This window comes from Phalangium opilio, unplaced genomic scaffold, assembly GCF_054372755.1.
Source record: "Phalangium opilio isolate 3A_F unplaced genomic scaffold, DU_Popi_V2 ptg000352l_1, whole genome shotgun sequence".
Lineage (NCBI taxonomy): Eukaryota > Metazoa > Arthropoda > Arachnida > Opiliones > Phalangiidae > Phalangium > Phalangium opilio.
The window spans coordinates 2052864-2080078 of record NW_028324228.1 but is presented as its reverse complement, the minus strand read 5'-3'; the positions used below and the strand labels follow the sequence as shown (position 1 = coordinate 2080078).

At 39.2% G+C, this 27215-nt stretch overlaps 2 protein-coding genes across 2 annotated transcripts in view; one reads left to right on the top strand and one right to left on the bottom strand.

Annotated features, from left to right (window-relative positions):
* Positions 1–27215, bottom strand: part of LOC149602820 (ATP-binding cassette sub-family C member 1-like) — a 449544-nt gene that overhangs the window by 296679 nt on the left and 125650 nt on the right. The gene's annotated exons all lie outside the window — the stretch shown is intronic.
* Positions 19334–25027, top strand: LOC149602825 (ATP-binding cassette sub-family C member 3-like). Its single transcript, XM_089860208.1, has 14 exons — positions 19334–19344; positions 20300–20354; positions 20424–20537; positions 20631–20807; positions 20948–21061; positions 21124–21261; positions 21929–21987; positions 22080–22273; positions 22321–22381; positions 23215–23389; positions 23445–23699; positions 23841–24044; positions 24365–24511; positions 24953–25027. Exons 1-14 carry the CDS (start codon positions 19334–19336, stop codon positions 25025–25027), a joined length of 1779 nt encoding a protein of 592 aa, XP_089716334.1.

Below are 27215 nucleotides of genomic sequence, written 5' to 3'. Positions count from 1 at the left end.
CGCAGGAGGTTCTGGTTTAATTTGCCGTTAAAAGAGTGGCGGGTCGTTCTGGTTGACACAGGGCATTCGTTCCGGCTCGCGCAAAGGGTAACCAGCTCTTTTGGGGTAATCCAGCCATGGATGTAAACAAGATTTCAAATGATATTTTAAAGGGGTAAACAAAAAAGGTTTTCAATTAAATTGAATTGATATGCAAAAACATAAAATAAACTGGTATGCGTGACAATAATATGAATTACTGAAGAAGGGTAACTAATCCGTTACAAATCTCTTAGGCGATTGAATTATAGGCCATAACTGAACACCTAGAATGTATTGTTAACACGACATATAGGGAGACAGCAATGGCCAGGGAGGGAAAGAACAAGCGCCGTCGTGCAACCCCTCTACTGGTGGAGCGTTTTCATGAGCGAGTACTGTGTTCCCTCGGTAGAGGGGATGACACCGACGTAAGAGATAGAGACCCGTGACGTTGCAAGATATGGTGTGCTCTCTCTCTATTATTATAGAGCCACCAATTTCTTAGTCATCGTGAAGACATAAATTCTAATCAAATTCGTTATACTTCTGAACTTTCCAGCGCACCAACTTTCAGATCAAGAGTGTTAGGAGGGTAAAGAGGAAGATCAAGTGCATTTTTATCGAATCTTCCATTAATTATAACCCCAATCTAAATAGTTCAGAAAATATCTCCGACTTATTACAAAATTCTAAGTTGTAGATTCAGATTTCATGGTTAAATAGCTGCGCATCAATAATATCTTGTCACGCCCTGCCTTACTGCGAACCAAACACATGTGGCACGCGCTATTTTCGAGAGCAATTATAACGCGAGAAGTGATAAACAATGCGCGGGATGTCAAAAACGTAACGCGCGACAAAGAGTATGCTAGGAGTATTTTGTTCGCTTGGTTGGAGGCGCTGCGTTTAACAGTGAAATGTGAAACTATTTTGATCTTTATAATAGCTCGGAGATATTTCCTGAATGATTAACTATGCATATAGGTCTTATAATTAGTAAAAGAATGGATGAAACGAATGACTTGGTTTTTCCTCTTCACCCACCCATTAAGTGCCACAATGCACGAACGAAACAGAAGAGCATTTCGGGGAAGAAGGTGCCATGAAATCAACCACAAATTCCATGGTTCCCCCATTCTATGGCCTGATACCCTACAAGGTTCGCGTTGAAGTATAGTTGCCTGAATAGTAAACAATTGAAGCCTGTCATGGGGCCCATAATGACAAAATAAACGTGGTTGAGTGAGCTTTCATTCTGTAACCTTCAATGTGACTTTGGTCTTGATGCCATAAATAGATTGGCTTTTTGGAGCCACCAAAGGGTAAAATTGTCTGGCACCTCCGGTGAAAACGTTCGATAAATTTTCAAAGTAATACAGTGACAGCGGTTTAGAGATTCCATGGCATTAACGTCTTATTTGATATTAAACATTCTTAGTGACACTAACCCTTTATGCGGTGTTCAAATCCCCTCCAGTATGAATAACCCTACGTTTAGTAGATTAATTCTGTTATTTTCACGACCTATGTTTTTTATTAAACCTAATACGTATTCATTTTTAATGGGTACTCAGTGAGAACGAATTTTGGTGTAGCTAATTGTTAAACAAGCCGTCGCGCGAGAGAAAGTTTTTTTTGGACACGACTGTACATAATATACTGAAAGTCCCCTGCTGTAGAGCGTGAGCTTTCTCCGCCATCTTGGAAAATGTCCGCCGGGAATGCAGCTACAATGTATTCCACATTCATCTTCAAAAATTATTAAAATTAATGCACATTATGATTGGAACCAAATAAACATCATAGTAAAATTTTACATTTCTGTGTTTGATAGTTTAGTCGACATATTGGAAAATGGCCGCCGTGAATTCTACGTACAGTATATTTGACCATGTTGTTGCAAAATTATGAAAATTGATAGATATTATAATGAGAGCTGTGTGAACCTCATAATAAAATATTAAAGCCATTCACCACATATTTGCCGCCGTTTTGGAAAGTTGCCGCCGGGAATATAATTTAGATACAGTATATTCTTCAAAAATTATGAAAATTGGTAAATATGATGTTCAAGACCGTTTGAACATCATACCAAAATACTGAAGATCTGCGACTGATAGTTTGGGTGCCATCTTGGAAAACGGCTGCAGGAAATACGAAATATATTTTTAACAGCTGTTACCCGCGGCGTCGCTCGCGTGTAATAAGAACTTCCATCAAAATGATATAAAGAATGGGTAGATTTTACTGATGACTAATATTTTTGTAGCACCCTGGGAGCAAAGTAACTCGGCGTTGCCCGTCAGCCCGTCGGAACATTCTTTATTACTTTTCACGCGGACATTATTCCATAAAGAAGGGTTTTTAAGTTTTTGCACGCCATTTAAAAAGATGGCAACAAATCGAACCCAAAAGACCATTCAGCCCGTTGTAACCTTCCGTAATAATCAAGGGACCTCCTGGGTTTCTACTCCAGGGGTGTAAGGTTACATAGAGGATTAACACACAGCGTTACCTCTGACCTTTCCCCGTACTATATAAGCATCGTCTGCTTATGACATTAAGTCAGTTCTCCTTTACTACTAAGATGTAGTAGTCGCTCGAGTGAAGGGCTTTGCCCTAGGATTGGACTTCATCCTTATTATCAGTAATTATTATTTAGTTCTTTAATTGTATAATGCAAGTGGCATTTAGTTATTATTTAATTAGTTGTTTAATAAAGTATGATTGAAGCCAAGGAACAAGTGTAGTTATTCTTAGTACTAGCCAAGGCTTTTATGGCCACGTGGGGCGAGTTTAGAAATCTCGCAAGCGTGGTTACATAAATGGCGAGCTTGCCAGGACTCGACGGGGTCCTAGGTTATTGTAACTTTGCTTTGGCTATGCTAAGCCTTAGTGTGATCGTAGTTAGTAGTAATTAATTGTTAGAAGAAAAGTTAGGGTAGTGACGTTGCGGTTCCGCACTGCGGATTGGGCTATCCGTAACAAGCACTAATTGAGTATGCAAGGAGCTCAAACCCTTTCTTTAAGCAACAATTCACTACGATCACGATGTTCAAGTCATGCTCAACTTCTTCAGAAGCAAGTTTATTACTTGGCTTATCTCAACGGGACATTCCCTAAGGAGAAGAAACTACAGTCGGCAATCAACGCCTACAGAGGACGATTCTGAGTCAAGTTCTTCAACGAACGGTGGGACGGCCGACCACCCTACTGCGGAGACTTCCTCAACAATATCGTCTGATACGGCTGCTTCAGATCTGACTAGATGGGAGGATGAAAGCCAGGACGAGCCAACCGATGCTATAGCTCCTGCTTTCGTTAAATTTACTTATAACTTTAAATGATTAATCTAGTATGATAGTTAACTGGATTCTTTTAATTATCTGTTACATTATTTAAAGTTAATTTCTATTATTCTGTTATGTTAAAATTAGAAGATTTATGTATTTAAGTTTTTGCCGATGAAGTCCAATTTTGTCGTCTGTGGGGATGTAACCTTCCGTAATAATCAAGGGACCTCCTGGGTTTCTACTCCAGGGGTGTAAGGTTACATAGAGGATTAACACACAGCGTTACCTCTGACCTTTCCCCGTACTATATAAGCATCGTCTGCTTATGACATTAAGTCAGTTCTCCTTTACTACTAAGATGTAGTAGTCGCTCGAGTGAAGGGCTTTGCCCTAGGATTGGACTTCATCCTTATTATCAGTAATTATTATTTAGTTCTTTAATTGTATAATGCAAGTGGCATTTAGTTATTATTTAATTAGTTGTTTAATAAAGTATGATTGAAGCTAAGGAACAAGTGTAGTTATTCTTAGTACTAGCCAAGGCTTTTATGGCCACGTAGGGCGAGTTTAGAAATCTCCGGAAGGAGAGCCTAATATCACGGTAAAAGGGAGGCCCTTCGAGTATCAAGATTGAACAGAAACTCATTCATCATCAATGAAGATAAAATCATTTCCTATACCCCTGCTAATGAATTTAAGGGTTCCTCGGGGTAACCCTAAACTGAAAAAAAAAACATTTGTTTTCTATTCTATATTTTTGTATTATAAACAAGTTCCTCAAGAGGGGGGGATGTAACATGGCTGCCAGAATCTTTGGAGCTTCCACTCCTTGGTTCTGGCAGGGCATATCTAGCCTCCATGTTACAAGCCACTCCCCCTTCCACAGTTGTAATACAGAATATGTTATCAGTTGTGTTATCAGTTCTACTGTTGACTGTTGAAGAGACTAGTTCTCTCCTTTTGTAACATTGATACGGAGTTATATTGTATTAACCAAGTTGGGTTACGGGATCATTATCCCTTAGTTATTTTCGTCAATAAACTAAAGACGAATTGTCTTCTACTTTGGATTATTAAAGTAAGTTGTCTTTATTTCTTTTTATGGCCCTCGGGAGTCTATCTCCCTTAGTTAAATTATTCTACCGAGGGTTACACCGTCTATAGGTTAAAGGAAACCAGTGTACTAAATGTTTTCAAAATCGGTTCAAAAGCGCGGACTCTGTTACTTAGAGAAGAACTTTTACATTTCTGGGCACCATTTTTTAAGATGGCGGTGGATTGGAAAAATCTTTCTTAGTACGCGCCTACTACTTATGAGTAACGTTCCTGCAAATTTTCAGCCTACTAGGGCAAGCGGTTTGGGCTGCGCGTTGATTATCAGTCAGTCTGTCAGTCAGTCAGGACTTTGATTTATATAGATATAGATATATCTTTTCGATATTTCTTTATCAAGTAGATAACTATTTCCAAGTTTAAATTATCGACGCCATCTTTAAAAATGGTAATTTAAAAATGACTACCCTAAATTCTGAAAGAAAGGAAAGTTATTCACAGTGATATGAATTCATTGGTGATTTAAAATGGATGGAGATTAAGGGTAACCAATACTTATTCCGAAGAATGCTTTCGATAGGAGCCTTACAAACGATGGGGCTCTAAACTTGCCGGGGCCATCTTGTTTGTTAACTATCCGCGAATAACCCGACAATCGCAGTTTGAACTTGATCTAGGTAGATAGCTGAACATTTTTCTGCCAAGGTAGTTTCGGGTAATTTGAAAAGTAGATTTTGGGTGTCAATAATTTAATTCGTATATTTCAGCTTCTATAAAAGTATTCATTCGTAAATGTATATTCGTGATTTTACAACTTGATATGAAGTATATGTATGCTTTTTCTTTTGGCTAATTTTAGGTGAAAATAATCGACCTTAACGGAAATGTACCGTTGGGAAAACTTGGCGAAATATGTTATCGAGGTTTCAACATTTTTCCGTGTTATTGGCGCAACGAAATGCAAACAAAAGAAATTCTCGATGAACACTGATGGTTATACACAGGGTACGCCAGTTGCTTGACGACAAAAAGAAGTAATTTATTATAGTAAGTAACTTTATCAAATGCTTAGTTCTTTTCCAAAGTGATTTGGGTTTCTTTGACAAGGAATATAATCTTCACATTGTAAGTCGTCTGAAAGATATCATAAGAGGAGGTATGAATATTTATCCTTCTGAAGTTGAAGACTAAGTGTTGCAGAATCCAGATATTGCTTAATCAGAAATGTCTTGATTAGAATCAAGTCCTAAAAGTATCGATAAGACTGAGGGTATCACTTGACCGAAGGATCAGATATTAATTTTTCTTTTTAATTGAAACTTAAATGCTTAAGAAAAAACAACATTCCATTACCGTTTTCCGTTGAAATAACTTATTTTACTGGTAATCAATATCAAAAATTTACTTATCTCGGCTTTTCGACCACAATTCCATTCCCCGAAAACATTTTATCATTACATTAATTACTTTTGAGAGTGTACGTGTATGGCAATGCGTTTTGAAGGGTTCCTAAAGACGTTACATCCCCATTCGTGCCCGGCACGCTTCGCAGTGGAACATTTTAATTATTCTAAAACCATGGCGGCAAATTCAATAGGGACAGTAAGATTTTTACTCGTGGTTTTGCAAAATGATGTAATATCAAGTGTACTTTAGTTAACCGCCATACTGTTCTTTCTCATAGTGCAGGGCCTGATCAGTGTTGCTCCCCAATTTCTCTCTCTAGTTTCTAACAATGGTTAGAGACTATTTGATATGACACGGCACAACGTCATATACATTTGTGAATTAGAACTAGCACAAAAGGAAAATAATCCAATTTTTTTATGTTTTGGTTTGAAATAAATAAACTCATGATAGTAGTTATAACCACAGACCAGGAATAACGAACTGAATGTCAAGGGAATGACACTGGTAATGAGCAGCAAAATGAGAAGAAAGATTGCTTCAAGGTTTTAAAATTTGGGGGGCTAAATCTGGGCAAACTAGTTATTATAAGAACTTAATAAAAAAAATTGCATAATGGGTTCATTGGAAAATGTGTAGACCTTTAAAACTATCCGCAAATTTGTGTCAACGTGAAATTATTCGTATTTAAAAAATATACCACCTTTTATTGATAAAAACTGCGGAACCGATTATTGGGTTTATTTTTAGTTTTGGTTAGCTTTTAGTCCACACTAATGGGACTCCCTTCGAAAGAACATGAAACATTTTACTTGTCTCCATCTGTTCTTTTCTTCAAAATTGTACTGTTTGATATTGAAATTCATCTCTGCAGAGATGAAACTTAACGAATCTATCATTATAATTTTTATATATTGCTACAGAATTTTAGGTTGCTAACAGAAATTTTTTGGTACGGTTTATGGATCATTTTGGGCGGGGGCTAAGTTTGGAATTTGGGGGGGCTATAGCTCCCCCCCCCAAAAAGGCCTAGCGACGCCACTGCTATAAACAATGACAATGTAGCATAACGTTAGTTGTATTTTACATGGCTTGATAATAAAGTAACGTGGACTACCAGCTCTGGACGCTCGTTCATATCGTATCATGGTGTCAGATACTTGAGCCCATTGCCCGCCCGTCGCAACCCAGTCCGCGGAAACCACGCTCCCTCCCGTTGCGCCGCCCGCGTCTTGCATCATGACCTCCACGTCTTTCAAGAGCCCTGACGCCTTCGACCCCGGTACCACCAACCCCGCTGCCGCCTGGACCGAGTACCAGAAAAGTTTTAAAATCTACGCCTTAGCCGCGAAACTATCGGCAGAGCCAGCAGACATCCACGTCGCCATCTTCCTGCACATTCTCGAACCATCGGGTCGCCGCGTCTACGACACCCTGACCATTCCTACTCCACCGGAGATTACCCTGAGCCGTATCTACTAGGCCTTCGACGTTTACTACGCTCCATACAAAAACATCATCGCTTCTCGCTACCTGTTCTTCACATCGAAGCAAGCCCCACATCAAGCATTCGACTCGTACATCACCGACTTAAAAACGAAAGCGGTACAATGCGACTTCGGCGATCAGCGCTCGTCACTAATATGCACTCAAATCGTCTGTGAAATATTAAAGAAGAATTACGACGCGCTCTACTCGCTAAATCAAACCTGACATTAGACCACGCCATCACGAAATGCAAAGCTGATGAATCCGCCACAAAACATGCCAGCACCATGGAACTCCCATCACCAACCGAACAACCAACGTCGGCGGTCGATGCCATCCACAGCTCACGCCCACGGCCGCGACACTCTCACCGGCACCCCGCCAACCGGATCAATAATGACCCACAGACTCTCCGAGCGGAACGCCAATATCGCAACTCAAATACTACCCGCACACACAACCGACACTCCATGCCACAGCAACGACAGCCTTGGGAAACACACCGCCAAGGCCCCCGTCCAAGCACGCAACCACGGTGCCCCAACTGCGGTACATCGCATCACCGGCAAAGCACATGCCCTGCCCAACATTCACGCTGCTACATATGTTCCCGATCTGGACACTGAGCCTCACAATGCCATGCGCAGAACGTTCATGAAGCACACCTTGCACCCGTTGCGCCAACCTGGCCAACTGATGACACGCCAGTCGAGTATTACTCCAACACGTCGCATGAAACCGAAGGACTATACGACACGGCATATTGCTCCGAACTCACCCTTCACTATCACGACATCACCTCCCCGCGCACACATGGAGACGAATGGTTAGAAATCATCTACTTCGCAAACAACCCAGTTATCATGAAATTTGATACAGGATCCCAGGTCAACATTATCCACGAAGGGATCTACAACAGTCTCCCCATACCGCCACCGATGCACAAACCACCATTCACGGTCCGCACGTATTCCGGACACACAGTAGACATCACCGGAGTGATATACCTCATTTGCGCATCATTCGCGGCGGGAGCAGATCAATGTTTCTAGGTAACTCCACACAAAACAACACCGATCCTGGGCGCAACAGCCTCAGTGGAGCTTGACCACATCCGCCGCAACAAAAACCCAAGCCATGCCGGTCAACGCGCAACTCTTATGAGAGAACGCCCACTACCGCCCCCGCGGACGGTAGATGCTATCGACGCGAGCACTGCGTACACCAAAGACAACATACCAGGACCACTGCCACCCCAGCACATCATCGACCAAATGACACCGGCTGAGATAATCCGAATGTATGGAGACGTCTTCGACCGCATCGGAAAACTACCAGGAAAGCATAGAATACAACTCAAACCAGGAGCAATCCCATCGATCAGCGCTCTGCGCCAAATTCCACACGCCCTGCAGCAACAAGTCGCTCAAGAACTAGCACGTCTACAATCCTTAGGCATAATAGTTCCCGTGACGGAACCCACAGACTGGGTTCACCCCATGGTAGTAGTACGACAAGAAGGAAAACCGATACCAGTCCGGATATGCATCGACCCACGCAAGCTCAACCCTGCCATAAGACTGGAAATACGTCCAATGCCAACAGCGCAGGAAATTTTTCGAACCTCCATGGCGCTGACACCACAGTCTTAGATGCACAAAGCGCATTCTGACAAGTTGAGCTCGACCACGACAGCTCGCTACTGTGCACGTTCGCCACTCCCTTCGGACAATATCGTTTCGTACGTCTTGCTCTCGGAATCTGCACATCATCATCCGTCTTCCAAAGGATAATGCATTCTATATACACGCCGGCACAATTCCCAGAGATACATATCTCGACAGATGACTTTCTATTGGCTACCAAGAAAAACACGCACAATCGGACCCTCATCACAGTCCTAGAACGAGCTCGCCAGATTGGACTTACATTCAGCTCCAGCAAGATGCAACTTGCCGTCCCAGCAATTAACTACTTGGGCCACCGAATATCTCCGAGGGGGGCTCGATATCGCAACATCGAAAACCCAGGCGATCCAAGCCATCCCACCACCAACTTAACGCACAGCACTACAGCGTTTCTTGGGCATGATAAACTACCTGGCCAAGTTTCTGCCCCATCATTCATCGGAAGCCGCGCCCTTGAGCAACCTCCTGAAAAAAGACATCACCTTCACCTGGGATACAAACGCCCACGCAACATTCAACAAGCTCAAGCGACTGGTAACTACCGCACCAATACTGGCTCTATTCAACCCAAACCTCCAATCAACGATTTCGGTCGACAGCAGCCGTGAAGGCGTAGGAGCTGTTCTAATCCAAGCCAACAGGCCAGTCGAATACGCATCGACGTCTTTCACCACCACACAGAAAAACTATGTCTCCATTGAGCGTGAACTACTGGGGATAGTTTACGCCTGCGAGCGGTTTCATTTTTACGTCGTGGGAACCAGCTTCATCGTTCAGACTTCAGACAGACCACCGTCCACTAACATCATTAGTTCAAAAGCCACTGCACCTACTCTCACCACGACTCCAGCGGCTCGTCCTTAGACTAGCGAGATACAACCTGAAGGTAACCTACGTACCCGGCTCGCAACTGTACGTAGCAGACACACTATCTCGAGCACCACGTAAAGAGAAGGACATAGATACAACGGAAGTCGAAGGAACATACGTAACGCTGCACACGACGTCAACAGCCCTCCCGGAAAACAAGATAGCCAAGATCAAAAACGCAATGACCACTGACACAGCATCCCAAGCGTTACTAAAGTACATACGACAAGGGTGGCCAGCAACCCCCAACAAACTCCATACCTTCCTTAAAACCTCTCTGGGGAATTCAAGAGGAGTTCCACGAAGACCACGGGCTCATCTATCGCGGAGATCGCCTATACGTGCCAGTTGGCCAACGTCCGGAAACTCTACGAGATATACACGCAGTGCACCAAGGAATAGCTTCGCATTATTGAGAAACATATACATTACCGTCGTTTGCTTTTGTGTATGCTAGAACTTCCTCGATTTGTGTTTGTAGTAACTGGTAATGTTTTAAAAGGTATTTGAAGGTATAATAGGGATTTAAGAAAGGTTATCGAAGCAATAGAAGAGCATATAAAAATAGATACGTTTAACACAAATCTAGGTAATTTAGCTATAGCGCGAGCAGCTTGCGTCATGATGCGCGTGATCGAGTGGGCTATGGTTAAACCAAGGAGCATAAATGTCTGAACTTCTTTAGTCGCGAGTTTGCAAGGCCATCAGTCACTAGTAGACTAAATAGTTATTGGCGAAACTTTGATGCCCACGTGTTTTAACACAGGCTCTTTGCCCATTGTCATACTTTCCCTCTCATCCACATTTGCTAGTAGTTAATAACCTTATTATTTCTCTTATCTCTCGGAAATTAGCTTATGCATAAATTGGAAAACAATTTGGTCCATGGTACAATTCTGTCTCCACTATTCGGACGATTTACGTTGTTCTAAGGCCTATTTTCAAGGGCCCATAACGTCGCAACGGAGCACGTTAGACTAAAGTTTCCTAGACATTTTTCACTCACTTTGACCCAACGAACAACCTCCTTGATTTCTTCCAGACCTTTTAGAAACACCCTGTATTCACTCTCCGAGTGACAATAACGTCAAAGAGAGGTATTATACTGGACTGATGTGTCTGTGCCTGTCGCCTCGTGTGCAGTTGGCAAATTGAAGCAAACGTGTTCACAATATCCGGACCGCGTTCGCAGTTCACAGAAAGCAATATTTACTTCTACACACTTTTCATCGTTAATGTTAAGATGTACGCCGCGATCTACTAGGGTTGCGAGAAACGTACGTCTAGCCTCAAAATGCCAGGGCTTCCACCAAAGGTTCACGCAATTGCACTATTTCTTATCCCTTACAGGGAATCGGTCAACTTGTATCCCTAAATTTCCAAACATTTAAAAAGAAGCATACGCTAGAGTTTAAACGTCAACAATAGCTAGGTTTTAAAATATTTTAGGAAAGATAAATTTAATAAGAATAATTAGTATTAAGTTTAAATGATTTCACCCTAAGGGGGGACAATATATGCCCGATTTTTATGACTCGCGCAAAAGCGCATAGATCAGAAAGTGAAGAACATTAAACCTTTCCAGCCTTTAGCAACGGTATTCATGTAAAATGAGAAGCAAGGGGGGACACAAATGGGTGGTTGGTGAGCCTCGTTTTCAACTACCAATCGAATCAGAGATATATTAGGTCATCGTTAATGTCACGTGACAAGCGAAAAGTAGTTCGCGATGGTAGCGGCTCCTGGGGATAGTGGGGAATACTATTGAGAAATCGGCTGCTTAACTAGGCTTAACGGTTGTTCTTTAGCGCTCTTTCGGTTCAATCGTCGTGGAATTTTCAAGTTTCGTTAAGTTGAATTTTGATATTGTTTTTCATGCATTTTATTGCGCCTTTAAGTTTTCCGTCTTTATCAATCAGGGAAAAGTGATCCTTTTCATAGCTTTCTAAAATGTTTGCTAAATTCAAATCTGACATTTTGACAAATGTGCCGTTTCCCGACTACCTAAATGACTAGATTATATTAAGCCTTGGAATTAAACTATAGCAGACGACATGAAAATAAAGAAATAAGTGAACTATATTTTCGAGCCAACTTACGCATGTACCTTGTGTAAAACTACGCGAAAGTAACTCTCCAGCGCGGCATAAGACCACCTCTTCCCGTCGCTCTGTAAGGGGGACGGAAATCTTGACTCGACTATGGGGGAACTCATTTTTCACGTTGCGGTTTAGGCTTCCCGTTCTTCACTTTCTGGTTATCTATGCGCTTTTGGTTTAAGTATGAAGGATTTGTATCTCTTATGTGAAATTAAGTTCTTTGGAAAGATCAATTTAATAAGATTTATAAGTGAATATTTTAATAGATTTCACCGTGAGGGGATGAGATATACTTTGTTTTGCTACCCCTATTTTTCGTGTAAAAGTTTTAGAAGTAAACTTCGAAAACATTTTTCTAAGTACTTCAGCAAACCGTTCTAACATTTGCCTTGGTTTTAACCCGAGTCGACTTAATTAAGGTAAACGGCTTATGCTTAACTCACTTGGAAAAATATGGTAATTTAAATGAAGTCTGCATGCCGGGTCGATAAAATTTATATTAAGGGCTTAACTCACGAATGGTTCTCTCAACCGCAGGTCGGAAATGAAGTTATAATTACCAAAAACATGCACGAACTAGTACTCTTAATTACTAAATTTTTAAAAGAAAAATATTTTTAGGATATTTCATCAAACCAAAGCGATTAAAAAATGTGTTCTTGCCATTTCCTTGCCTTTTTCACGGAAACTAAATTCATGAACTTTATTTAATTTTTAAAGTACTTGAGTATATCGGATATTTTCACAACGGACGTTCATTAAGCTTTTATAAGTGAAACCATTAACAATGATGGTTTCTTAAGGCTGAAAAGTGGGAATTAAATTCCATAACACTATAGAAATGCACCAGCTATAAAATTCTGAAAATTGTGGTACTGTGAACTTTAGATTTAATATATTGTTTCAAGGACTTCAATATTGATTTTATTGAAATGCGTCGAAAGAAAACAGCAGAAGCCGAAAAACCAATGAAATTTCTACGCTAAAGCTGGCCATAATGTTGGATTACAAACAACAATGGATTTGGAATTATCCAAAGCTAAACCAAATTCTTATGATGTGACAGTGGAGTTTGACACTTTAGTAATGAAATTGATATTAGCGTGGGTACTGAAAAGTGCGTGTATAACGATATCAGAATTCCAACTGAATCTGTATTTTCGATTAGGCCGCAGGCGAAACAAAAATATAAAGTGCTGCCTCTAGTGGCTTATCTGAGTACTTCAAATCGCTAGACTTCCGCCTTAAACTATAGCAGACGACATGAAAATAAAGAAATAAGTGAACTATATTTTCGAGCCAACTTTCGCATGAACCTTATGTAAAGCTACGCGAAAGTATCTCTCCGCCGCAGCATAAGACCAACTCTTCCCCGACGCTCTGTAAGGGGGAGGGAATTCTTGAATCGACTATGGGGGGACTAATTTTTCACGATGCGGGTTAGGTGATGTCCATTAACTTGGCCCCCCAGGTGCTCAAATCGCCACCAAACATACATGAATCAATTGCACCAAGTATGCACCATCATGCACCACCCTAAACTTATCTTGCACCACTACGGCTTGCCTCTAATTAATTAAAGATTTTGGGGGGCTGAGGAAATGAGAGCCCCCCAGGTATCCGAAATGGAAAATTAATGTCATATTCTATGTGCACCATCCTTGCACCAATATGCACAGCCATTTTTATTTTTCTCACTGTTAATTTATTACTAAATACTGCAACCGCCACCAAACATACATGGATCAATTGCACCAAGCATGCACCATCATGCACCACCCTTAACTTAGCTTGCAACACTACGGTTCGCCTCTAATTAATTTAAAGATTTTGGGGGGCTGACGAAATGAAAGCCCCCCAGGTATCCGAAATGGAAAATTAATGTCATATTCTATGTGCACCATCCTTGCACCAATATGCACAGCCATTTTTATTTTTCTCACTGTTAATTTATTACTAAATACTGCAATCGTCACCAAACATACATGGATCAATTGCACCAAGCATGCACCATCATGCACCACCCTTAACTTAGCTTGCACCACCACGGGGAAATAAAGAAGTAGGAATGGAGAACGGTTAGTATTTACTTCCGACTCATAGCCCAGTAAAGAGCCCCTCCCTCCAACACGTAACGAAAAGCTTAAATTATCTTAATGGCTCACTTAAACTACGTTTTGATGACGTTGCTGACAGGGATGGCGAAAAATACGTAATTCCTTTTTACATCTGTCGCCATGACCCGCCTCTTCTTTTATACCACTCCGTCCCGTGGAAGGGGGGTCCGGGACTTTGACGCGTGCCCAGATTACTCTGTTCTCCATTCCTACTCCTAAAATCGGCCATCTTAGAAAATGGGGCTCACAAACGAATGGCAAATAAAGTAATAACGTTTCAACCGATTTTATCAACAGTTTGTATATTGGTTCGCAATATCCTTTCGACGGGCTTTATGATTATTAAATTTAATTGAGAAACCATATTTTAAAATGGCGACCATGAAATAACCAAAACCTTCTTACGGAGAACGCCGGATCCTTTGCTTCTAGTAATTTATGGGAAAAGATGACATATCATTGTAAACATAAAATGAATCATGTCCAATCATGCGTGTCGCACATAAACCCCTGTAACAATATGTAATAAATTTATGAGATAGGCTGTATTAGTGAGGACATGTATGAGATAGGCTGCATTAGTGAGGACATGTATGAGATAGGCTGTATTAGTGAGGACAAGTGAGATAGGCTGTGTTAGTGAGGACAAGTGAGATAGGCTGTTTAGTGAGGACACGTGAGAGAGGTGATAGAGATATGCGCAAGGTCACGAGAAGTGGGAGTTGTAGAGTTTTGACCGTTGAGTATGGTCGCGTGTTTTTGGTTTTGTGTTGTTTTTAAAAGTAAAGTTTCAAGAACAGTGTTAGGCTTAGAGAGATATTGTACAAAGTAGAAAATTAAAGATCGCTAAAAGAAAACAGTGCTGGTTTCCTTACGTCCACGCTACACCCCTTATTTTGGCTTTCCTTGGATCCCCCTTCCCGGCTTTAGACAACTATGGAGAAAATCTCCACCAGAGATAATACTCTAAAAGAGTAATAAAGATTGAAGTATTTAACAATGAATTCACAGTGGGGGAAAAATGAAGGCCCATATTGGTGCAAAGTTGGTACCCATAGAATATGAGATTAGATTTCTGGGGGCTATTATTTCGCCAGCTCCACCCTTTTTAATTAGCTATAGGCGAACCGCAGTGGTGCAAGCTAAGCTAAGGGTGGTGCATGATGGTGCAATTGATCCATGTATGTTTGGTGGTGGTTGCAGTATTTAGTAATAAATTACCAGTGAGAAAAATTAAAATGGCTGTGCATATTGGTGCAAGGATGGTGCACATAGAGTATGACATTAATTTTCCATTTTGGATACCTGGTGGGCTTTCATTTCGTCAGCCCCCAAAAATATTAATGAACTAGAGGCGAACCGTGGTGGTGCAAGCTAAGTTTAGGGTGGTGCATGATGGTGCATGCTTGGTGCAATTGATTCATGTATATTTGGTGGCGGTTGCAGTATTTAGTAATAAATTAACAGTGAGAAAAATAAAAATCGCTGTGCATATTGGTGCAAGGATGGTGCACATAGAATATGACATTAATTTTCCATTTCGGATACCTGGGGGGCTTTCATTTCGTCAGCCCCCCAAAATCTTTAATTAATTAGAGGCGAGCCGTAGTGGTGCAAGCTAAGTTAAGGGTGGTGCATGATGGTGCATGCTTGGTGCAATTGATTCATGTATGTTTGGTGGCGATTTGAGCACCTGGGGGGCCAAGTTAATGGACGTGGTTAGGTGTCTAGTTCTTCAGTTTCTGGTTATCTATGCGCCTTTGCTTACACTAAAAAGATGCACTAAATTATCTATCCGTACATGATTGATGGGTGCAAAGAACGAAAACTATGACAGACTAAGGCATCCTAATGGACTCAAAACTATTATTTTCACAACAAATTGACTTACTCGAATCTGAATGCTTCAAAAGATTTCATGCTGTACTGACTATTGCGAAGACTTTAAATAGCCTTACGGTTACCCTTTATAAATCTCTAGTTCGTGTTCGGCTTGAATATGGGTCGGTAGTATTTGGGGGAATTAGTGAATATAACATTTTAAAACTAGAAAGAGTGCAGAGAAAAATTGTCAAATTACTATGTAAGAATTTCAAAAACTATTTTAAATTTAAATACGAATATTATAGTATCCTAAGAAGTTTGAAAATGCTAAAATTTTAATACCGACTGAAGTATTTCGAAATTGCGTACATTTATAGTTTGATTAACAACAACTTAGACTGTCCTTGTCTTTTAAGCAATTTAAATTTTAAAGTTCGAAAGAGTTTAACGAGAGCATCCAACTTGTTTATATACCAACATACAACAGAAATAATCAAATAATACGAATGCAAAACACAATAATTTAGGAGACAGGCCCGACCTATTTGATGAAACAAAAGCACAGAGTATTTCTAATCTGAAAAGCTCCCTTTTGGGAAAGTAGAGTTGTTGCGGTTTGAAAGTTTTAAAAGGGGGGTGGGGAAGATTTTATCGCGTATTACGTTTTATATATCTAGTTAATTTAATTTATTCGTGTATGGTTTTAAAAAGTATATTCATGTATGTTATCAAGATTGAACAGTACAGTACAATACATGTTTTTGTACGTGATTTCTTGAAGAGGTGACTTGTTTATAAACAATAATATTGTTAAGTATATTGCTGTTACAAGATTTGCCCCACCCCTATCCTTTTTACCTACCTTATGTACTGAGCTTGACGAGGAAGATAATAGTTTGTCACTTCGATTTTAAACATTCTGGGAAAATTTTCAAAAATAGTCTGGGAATCTGAATATTTTGCCTCAATTAATACTTCAATATAGGTGGGTTTCCGGTTGAAAGTTTTGAATCAATACTGAATCATTGTTCTTTAAGTTGGCCTAGGGTGGTCAATGTTTTCAAAACTTTGCATTCATAATTATGGTTGTTTCGTCTTAATGGAACAAAACTGCTTGGGTTTTTTGGGGTAGGGGGTAGAGAATTAAAACACCGGAATTTAATATTTTCCATTGAAATCAACACGATTAGTAAAGTATCTTTGCATGTAAGGTAGAAAGGAAGAAGAAATAATTATTTATTTGTTCTTTAACAAATTTATGAGATCTCTGCTCATTACGCGTAGCGAAACAGCCGAGAAATATCTCAAAATACGTTCAAATTTTGTGAATGATTAAAGGTTTTAACCTCTGATGCACTGACCAATCGCATAAGACCCAGTCTTCCCTTACACCTCCGTGATAACCTCTATGTAGAGCCAAAAATGCGATACTGTTACAATAAATTATCATAATTAATAAACTTCCAATTATAGACCTAAAAACTGTCAAGTTGAAGCCTGACTGACAGCGGATTTTCTAGTCAATTTAGTTTGTAACTTTGACCTTTTATTTTCAATTAACGAAAACACGTTCGATGAGGTTGCTCTGTGCTTTTGTGGTTTTAAGAATCGTAGATAAAAATGAATACATTTTACTTCTACATTTATGTTGAAATAATCAGCGATTGCGTATTATTATTATCAGATTATATTTATATAACCAGGAATACAGACAGATATTTTACATATTAGTTGTATGTGTTCCTGATATATCTCGTAGAATTATTATCCCAAGCCCAATATTTCGTCGTAAAAATTAACGCTTTCTAAAAGGAGGGATAAAAGCGTTGAAAGCTAGTATTTGTTTTCGATGTAGAACACTTGCGTTTACCAAGGTCTGTGGTGCAGAGGATTTTATTTCCTCTACGTCAGTCCGTGTTTATTCCAAAAGGTTGGAAATATCTTCAATTTCTTCGAAAACGAAGAGTTTTAAAAGCTGAATGAAGTAAGTTCGATGGATTTATCTTTTAAAGTTTTGAGACCTCTTGGCTAATTTTTGGGGAGGAAAGCTATCTGATCAGTCCTGAATTAACCATTATCCGCTGTAGACCCCCGATGGATTAACGTGGATATTGGGTCCCTAAAGGCTAACACGACCAAGAAATAAGTGACCTCCTATAAACCCAGTTGTTTAATTCCGGACTGATTAATGATTATCTTCCCTCGAGGTCCTCCGTCTTGGATTCTATACAGCCTTGACAAGGTTTTATTCCTTTTAAATTGAGATTAAAACCTATCATATCATTCGTCAAAATGAAACGAATTCTTCTATTCATTTAACGATGAGATCATATTTACAAGGATAAATTTCTAAAATAAATTTCTATCTTCAAGTTCAACATAACATAGTCTGTAATCAGCGATTCAAAGATTATCATATAATCTTCCCTACGAATAAGGACAAGCTGTACGGTATCGTTCCTTTAAACCGAATTCCCAATGGACCGCAATCCCATTCGACCGAATATCCCGCAATGATTTTAGATTTCCAGCCCATTGGCTATATTCCCGATGGACCGAAATCCCAATCGTCCGAATATGCCCCTAAAAAATACATGAATATAACTTGAAACACTTAAGCCGTCAGCGATTCGGTGGTGTAGTGGATACGATGTTGGACTGCGAAGCGATAGGTTGTTGGTTCGAATCTCCGAAAAGTATGTTAATAATATTAAAAGTAAATGTTTCGTGATACTAATTAAAACGCTCACTTTCATTACATTCAAGGCAACAGATATATAGAATTAATAAACAAATTGTACTTAAAATGAAGTACAGTCTGAATGGTAGTTACATCAATTAAAGTTTTAAATTAAAATTTTAATATTTTGGTTTCAGGAGGGTTAGGTTAGGTTAGGCACGAGCCACTAAACTAAGAGGACATTTCAGCTCCGCTATCGGGCGGTGCTCAAGCTAAACGGTTGTTACTAGTGTCGCCTCTAGCGGTAGTTTTTAAAAAGCGGAACTACGTCATTTCGGTAACAAGGCGAGTGAGGCTGGAAAACAATATTTTTAGACTAAGTAGTATTGAGTAAAGCTTACCATCTGTCTTTTTAAGGCATAGCTGACTTTGAAAACAATCGTCCTTTAAATGTTCAGAACACAGGTACGTATTAGGCCCAATGCCATCTACTGTAAATCCGTTCTTATACTTTGCTAGCCAGTTTACCCATTGAATGCAATATACTTGTTTAGTTTTATATTCGGGAAAGGGTATAAACCAAACTCCTTGCATATGAGGCTTAATGCTGTAGCGACTATCGCTGTTGCAGTTAGGGAATACACAATACTTTAAACCCGTTATAAATAATAGAGTTAAATTAAGAAGTAATCATCAAAACTAAAAAGCGAGACAGGCCTAAAGCTATTATAATAGTAGTAGAAGACAGACTAGCAGAGTCAAAGTTCATGTAATTAGTCTATTGTTCCTGTAGATGGCGTTGTGGTACGTGTTACACGTTCCGGTTCGACCCCCTTTTTCCCTCCTAACTCACATAGGTGCCCGTTTCTTTGAAGAGGCAAACCGTTCGTATAGGCAAAGCTAGAGCTGAAATGTCCTCTTAGTTTAGTGGCCCGTGGGTTAGGTTAGGTTAGGTTGAGTTAGGTTTGATTTGGTTTGGTTCCAATAATTCTTTGACACCTTTTCCAAAATATGCTCCTTTTAATTAGCTACAACCTTTTCCAAAATATTCTCCCTTTAAATAGCTATCACCTTTTCCAAAACATTCTCCTATTAATTAGCTGCCACCTTTTCCAAAAGCTTTTCCTATTAATTAGCTGCCACCTTTCCCAAAATATTCTCCTATTAATTAGCTGCAACCTTTTCCAAAAAATTCTCCTACTAATTAGCTGCCACATTTTCCAAAATATTCTTTTTTTAATTAGCTACCACCTTTTCCAAAACATTCTCCTATTAAATAGCTGCCACCTTTTCCATAATATTCTCCTATTAATTAGCTGCAACCTTTTCCAAAACATTCTCCTACTAATTAGCTGCAACCTTTTCCAAAACATTCTCCTACTAATTAGCTGCCACATTTTCCAAAATATTCTCCTTTTAATTAGCTACCACCTTTTCTAAAATATTCCCCTTTTAATTAGCTACCACCTTTTCTAAAATATTCTCCTATTAATTAGCTGCCACCTTTTCCAAAAGATTTTCCTATTAATTAAAAATATATTTAATGCAAAACCACACAGTATGTCTTCTTCCAGTTCAATAGAATTTCGGTCCAATGGGACTATAATAAAATCGCACCTTTTGGCTACGTTCGGTCGAATGGGACACCACAAAAAAAGCCGTTCTGTCGAATGGGAATTTGGTTCAATGGGACGAAAGCAAATGTACAGCTCATAAAAGAACGATTTTATCTCCTGAAGTCTGGTATTTTGTTATTCAGCTCCTATGTAGACGAATTCGTTCTGAAATCCACTTGCGTTTTGGTTGTATTCAAGGTCTTTTAATATACTGATTCAAAACATCACCGAAACGGTTTAATAGAAAGCGTTGCAAGGATTATATAGAAGAAGGATAACATCACAGCGACTAGTCTGTTAAACAAACTGCTCGAAGTTAGGGTTATTCATCTTCAAATGGGTTCCTTCGTATTGGATGACTTCTGTAATTCTCCATTTTGGGTATGTTACGTGTTATTATTTTACCTGAGTTCTGAATATATTAATTGAGGGCGTTCACGTTTTAATTGCAAACTCTGTAATTATATTCAATAGGACGCCAACTTGACATTGTACACGGATGATCCGGACTTCACTCCTTGTTTTCAAAAGACAATCCTGGTCTGGGTGCCGTGCGCGATACTTTGGTTGCTCCTTCCTTTGGAAATCGCGTTGATTGCCAAATCGGAGCGGCGAAGCTTACTTTTTTCAGATCTATCCATTACGAAAAGTGTAAGCCGTTTTGCACTCACCGGACGCAAAGCATCATTGCTCATGCAATAACCATTGTACATCTGACGTATAGCAGGATGCACGTGTTCTTGCCACTGTAATACTTGAAAAGGAAGTATACTTTTGCTTTGTGTTTTCAGCTCTTGACTTCGTTACTAGCAGCAATTAGCCTCTTAAAATTTGGAAAACAAATATACTACGGCGATATTCATATTGTTGACAATTTGGCGGTTGTCCTTCAATTTGGAACATACGTAAGAAAATTTAAAAAAATCCATAACGTTTTGACGAATTCAATTGAACTCGCGTGTTGCAGATCTTGGCGATATTCCTCATAATTTACGGCAGAAGGAGTGGCACGGTGTTGTCCGGAATCCTGACAATGTTTTGGTTCCTCTTAACACTAACGCAAACTATCACACTAAGATCCACCATCATGAAATACTATTTACAAGTAAGCCAAGGTTTTCTTTCCATTTTGTAATAATATTACCCAAAAATAAAAACGCGAAATATTTCAGAACAAAGATGACTATTTCGGGTTGGTAATTGAGTCGGTAATTTATCCGTTAGTAGTAATTACCCTCGTATTACACACTCTGAGTGACACCTCTCCGAACTACGAAAAACATACTTCCGCAATCGAAAACAAAATGGTAATACTCCATACATTTTTTTTTTTTGTAATATAAGTTCAAAACTAGTGTTCTAGTCTTCTTGATTGTCGTTCTCTATTTAGCCTTCAAAAAGGTTTGAGTGTCATACTTATGGGCAGAAATGCATACAGCGAATAGGAATAATTATGCCTCATATAGACAAAGTTAATTACAATTTGAGTTTTCTGAGCCGGCCTTGAATACTATTCGTCACGCCTCATAAATGTGATGTCTTTCTAACTGTGTTATTGTCTTGGTTAGTAGTAATTCGCGGTCGGGTGCTCTCGCAGGGTTCAACGTGAAGCGAGACAGATCATTCACCAGATAAAATTCTTCAACCATAATGATAGTCTAGCTCTAGTCCACAAAATCCGCCTAGATACTATAATGGCTACACAGTTATTCTTATAAGCTGTATGTGTGCCTATTAGGGAACATATGCACTAATAATTTTCTTAACAAAAGAAATCGAGGGAAGATGATGCATCGTTTTGCTCACGCATGTTTCATTCATGGCTTGATAGGTAAATCTGTTCCCGATCGTGCGTCCATATAAATTGGCCTTGCTTGAAGAAGTCATTACAGCACAGCTAATTGTATTTTTAACGAATTGTAGGGCACTGTGGAAAGGTTGGAAGAAAAGCCTGGAGCCATCGGATGTATACGACTTGAATGACGCGGAGCGAGGCTCACCGTCTCGTGCCTTTTCGAAAAACACTGGAACCCCCAAGCTGAGACGAGAAGTGACGGCGATGAAATGGAAATGCAAAGATTTTCGGAAGAACATAACAGAACAAACAGACAAAACAAGTCAATCACTTTTGCCTTGTTAAAGTCTATCGGACCTTGTTTGATAGCTGGAGTGGTCTTTCAAGTTTTGTCCGACGTAGTGTCTATCGGTCCAGCCCTTTTGACAGGGTAAACAATTTCACCTTTTCAGCCATAAAAAACGTCACAACGTCATATGTTATTATTTATGGTAAATCAGGATTGCAATATTAAATTCAAATAGAACGATGGAGATCCACTTAAAGGGAGCGTGATGAGGAAAATCAAGGGTTTTTTATCGATTCTTCTACTAGTTATAAGACCATTTTGCACTGTGAAACATCCAGGAAATATCTCTAAATAGTTTTAAAATTCAAATTAGATTCAGATTTTATGGATAATTTGAAAAAAGACCTCCAACCAATTGCATAACGTCCTACCTTCCTATTAACAAAATTTTCGTTGCACTCTCTTCCTCGGACGATTGTCACATCGTGAGCAACTTTAATCAAATCTCGCACTAAATTTCTTTTGCATTGGAGCGTGCCACGAGAATTTTGTTAACAAGAAGGTAGGACGTTACGCGATTGGTCGGAGGGGCTTATATCAAATTATTCATAAAATCTGAATCTATTTTCCTTTGGAGATTTATTCTGGATGCTTCATAATGCAGAATGGTCTTATAATTAGTGGAAGAATCCATAAAAAAATCACTTGATTTTCCACTTCACCTTCCCTTTAAAGAGTGAAATTGACTTCCTTTGTTGCTATCAGTTGGTCCTTTTCTCATACCGAAGCTTAGAGAAAGGTCCAAACACATGAAGAATGAAAATTTGCTGGTGGGTCAGATGTCTGAATATTTTATTCCTCTGAATATTCTTTAAAACTGATTCTGAGGTTGAGATTTCAAATGTTTTGCCACGCTGCTATGAATTAAGTAACTTTGGGACCGCGTTAACCAGTTTACTCACTTATGTTTTCAGTTCCATAATTGATTACTCGACGAGTGAAGATCCTTTGTGGAAGGGGATTTTCTACGCTTGCCTTTACGGTTTTGCCGGTCTTGCGCAATCTTTGTTGCAAGAAGGCAGCGCAATTTTTCACATCAAACTTGGACTGAGACTCAAATCCGCCACCATGCACGTTCTGTACAAAAAAGTAAGACAGGGTTAACTATGGGACGCTAGTTAACTAATGAGATTCGTCGAAGCAGACATTTCGCTTGACGAGCAGCGATCAGCGTGACTTGACAATGGGCGAAATACTGAACACGATGTATGTCGACACGAACAGATTTCAAATTCTGTCGCCGCAACTGGGCCTCTTGTGGTCGGTCCCGGTACAATTAGTACTGTGCTTCACCTTCATCAATGAAGAACTGGGCTTTTCAGCCTTCGCTGGCATCGTACCTATTGTCGTTCTTCTTCCACTGAACTATCTCAGCACGAAGAAATACAAGGAATTGCAGGTAAATTTTATCCAAGTAATACAGCACAAGACCATTATGGGAACCAAACGCATAAATTAATCTCCAGTAAATTAACTATTACTGCATATCAGGAACGGCACAGTTTCTGTAACTGGTTTCTTTAATCATTTCTTTTATTAGATTGAGCTGATGAAGCTGAAGGACAAGAGAATGAAAATGATGAGTGAAATCCTTAATGGAATTCGGGTCTTGAAGTTATACGCCTGGGAGGGATCATTCCAGAGAATCGTTCTTGAACTCAGAAAAAAAGAAATTGCACTCATGAAGAAACAAGGCCTCTTCGAAGCAATAAATATGTTTATTTTTGCTCTCATGCCGGTTTGGGTACGAACGTAAAAATATTACAAAAAGTAGATTATTCTTTCGATCCTGGGGGCACAGACGTGTAGAGAATTCAGCTCCGTATCAGTTTCTTCTCCAAGCGTTCTCACTTGAATCAAAGAGACAGACAATCCTGAAGTCTCTACACAGACTCAAGAACGGCGATAACGCCACATTTCAGCGATGAAATAAGACCGGGGGTTGAAGTTGGTTGTACTGTTGGTCTTCATGTCCATTTGTTAAACTTTTCATCTTTAGGGCTTGCACATTCTTTCACCTCCATTGATTTTAAGTTCCTACAAATATGTTTTCTTAATATTTAGATTACTACACCATGTTTCGCCATGTACGTATTAATCGACGACGATAACGTTCTCACCGCGAGGAAAGCTTTCGTGTCCTTTCAGTTGGTTCGATTATTAGCAACGACAATGCTTACTTTCCCGGATTTAGTAAATACCCTAGTTTTGGTAAGAATAGTGTCAGGGAGGGTCAAAAGATCAATCTACTATTGGTTTCTTCTACTAAGTATATCAACTGTTTTCCTGTAAGGTTTGTTAGAGTCCGGATTTTTGAAACATTTGCATGCACTATTTGTGGTGTTTGGGCACATAATTATGAATTTTATCAAAAGTATATAGAATATAACTAAACTATCAGTTTTCCACCTTTGTATGTGGTTGCCACTTAATTATCGTTGAAGTCAATGCAAGTCGAGCTCTCACCCAATTACAGAAAGTTTAATTATTTCATTTTAAAAAATTAGATTTCAATCCAACTCAAAAAAATCGAGACTATTAGATTTTATTTAACGAACCATCGAACTCTAAAGGAACGAAAACCAGCTATTATTAGATTTAAACCATCTTAATTATTAGATAATTTTTTTTCGCTCGGTGTTTGAATCACAGTTCAGCGAACTATATTTCCGCTCTCGTCATACGTACGCAGTCCAGAGGTGGCGAGGTGGAGAAGCCTTCACATGAGCAGTTCCCGTATGAGCGGATTTCATAATAGCGGTCCTCATAACAGCAGGCCCCTAAATAGCGGTTCCCGAAATGGCAGTTTACCCGTTACAGCAATTACCGATATAGCGGTTCTCGTAAACGCGGCGTACCGTTACAGCAGTTCTCTAAAGAGCGGAAAAACAGATATGTGAAAAACGATAGTTGTTTATTATGGTGTAAGCTGGCCCAGCAGGGTTATATGAACTCAAAAAGAACTTGGTCAGATATAGATAATACACCTAAAAATAAATTCATTCAAAATTTACAACGGCCATACGAGTTTCTAAACCGGGCTTTCACGAATGAGGGGTGATCTTATTGGTTCGCTTAGAAATGCGCAGAGGCAGAATTTTAGTGTCAGAATGTTTTCAGCCAATGAAAAAATGTCACCTTTGAGTTTGTATTTCTGTTCACTAGATGGCGCTAGCTTCATTTTCAATTTGCCCCTTAACGGGCGTATATATATGGCCAGCTTGTTTATTTTATTTTTAGGTCTATTTGGTTAGGTTAAAGTTGATTATTTCAACTAAATAGTATAAAGTCAGTTTAGGTTTTGTTTAGTTTGGTTAGACTTAGGTTAGTAATATTTTGGAAATAGTGTAACAATGTTACGCCTTTTCTAAAATACTGTTGTTTATCTTCATTGACTTCCCAAATAATAATATTGTTTTTCCAAAACATTTCTGTTTAGAATTATCTACTTCCAAAATAAAATAACCTTTCTCGAATTATAATGTGCCTTTTCTAAAGCATTACTGTTTACAATTATCTACTTTCGAAATAAAATAACCTTTCTCGCATTATAATATGCCTTTTCCAATAAATTTCTGTTTACAATTATCTACTTCAGAATTAAAATAGCCTTTCTCGAATTATAATATACCTTTTCCAAAAAGTTATTGTTTACAACTATCTACTTAAGAAATAAAATAACCTTTCTCGAATTATAATTTGCCTTTTCCAAAAAAATACAGTTTACAATTATCTACTTCTGAAATAAAATACCCTTTCTCAAATTATATTTCTATCCTGGTATGAGAATTGTAAACTGATACAGCCTGAACACTAGTACAATATTTACGTGTACTTTAAAAAAAATTCATAAACATGTTCCGTTAGTAGGTCACATTAGGGATTAAATGATCACAGAAAAGGGTAGTTTTTGAAACCAAAGAATACAACTGCATTGTTAAGAAATGCGCAAAACTCAACAAAAACACTGCTATTTCCCAAAATAGCAGCCGCTATTTCTAAAACAGCAGCTTTGAAAAACACCGGTGTTTTTTTGGAATCGCGGTTGCTATTTCGAGAACTGCTCTACCGGGAACTGCTCATACGAGGTACACCCGCGAAGTGGGCGTTTCACTTAAAAATGGGCCAAATTTGTACAGCCAAGCTTGGACAAACCCAGAAAATTTCTCGAAAATGTCGCAGTCAAGAAACAGCGGGTACAGTAAACAGGCCTAGGCGTAGCTCTCGTGAATGCTTCCAATTCCTGCGACTTGAAGTAGGACGGCTTAAAAAGAGGTTGAAAATAGTGAAAATGGGTACGAGCTTGCATCGTGTCCCCTGCTTGATCGAGACTTTTGGTTTTGAGATATATATTTTTTTTTTATATTTTGTATCACTCGATTGTCATCGTCGTACCAGGAGCAGATGACAAAGGAGTCTCGGACGCTAGCTTCCACAATGTAGAGGGCAATGGTACCCGCGTACGTCACAGCTGTAGTGGTATCGTTTGCCATAGAGGCGCTATCAGACAGAATAGCAGCCGATGCTTTTGGTGGATTATATCCGGCACCAAAGGCTGCTGGGAATTGTTTTTTGTAATAACGGACTAACGGTGGCTACTGAGGTTCATCTTATATATAAATATACAAATATAATTACTTTATTCAAACAGCTGTAACCGTTGTTGTTAAGATAAAAGATAAGGCTACATTTTGTGACTTTAAAACTACTAAATAGTCAAAGTACGTCCAAAATAGCAGAGAAATACATCAAAAGCCAGGTAAGCCAAGGCTTAATTAACAATTTGTGCCCACTGGAGTGATTGGACTCGGGTTTTAAAAAGATAAAAGCAAGGTTTTAAAAGATGCCGAAACACAATGTTATATATGTGTTTTAGGGCCAAAATATTCCGTATTTCTTTTGAATTAATTGACAG

Bases quoted from the DNA above. Each gene is read 5' to 3' on its own strand.
- LOC149602825 (XM_089860208.1), top strand. The intron at 21,988-22,079 runs GTAAATCTGTTC...AACGAATTGTAG, and splicing joins TTTCATTCATGGCTTGATAG to GGCACTGTGGAAAGGTTGGA. The intron at 24,045-24,364 runs GTACGAACGTAA...CTTAATATTTAG, and splicing joins TTGCTCTCATGCCGGTTTGG to ATTACTACACCATGTTTCGC.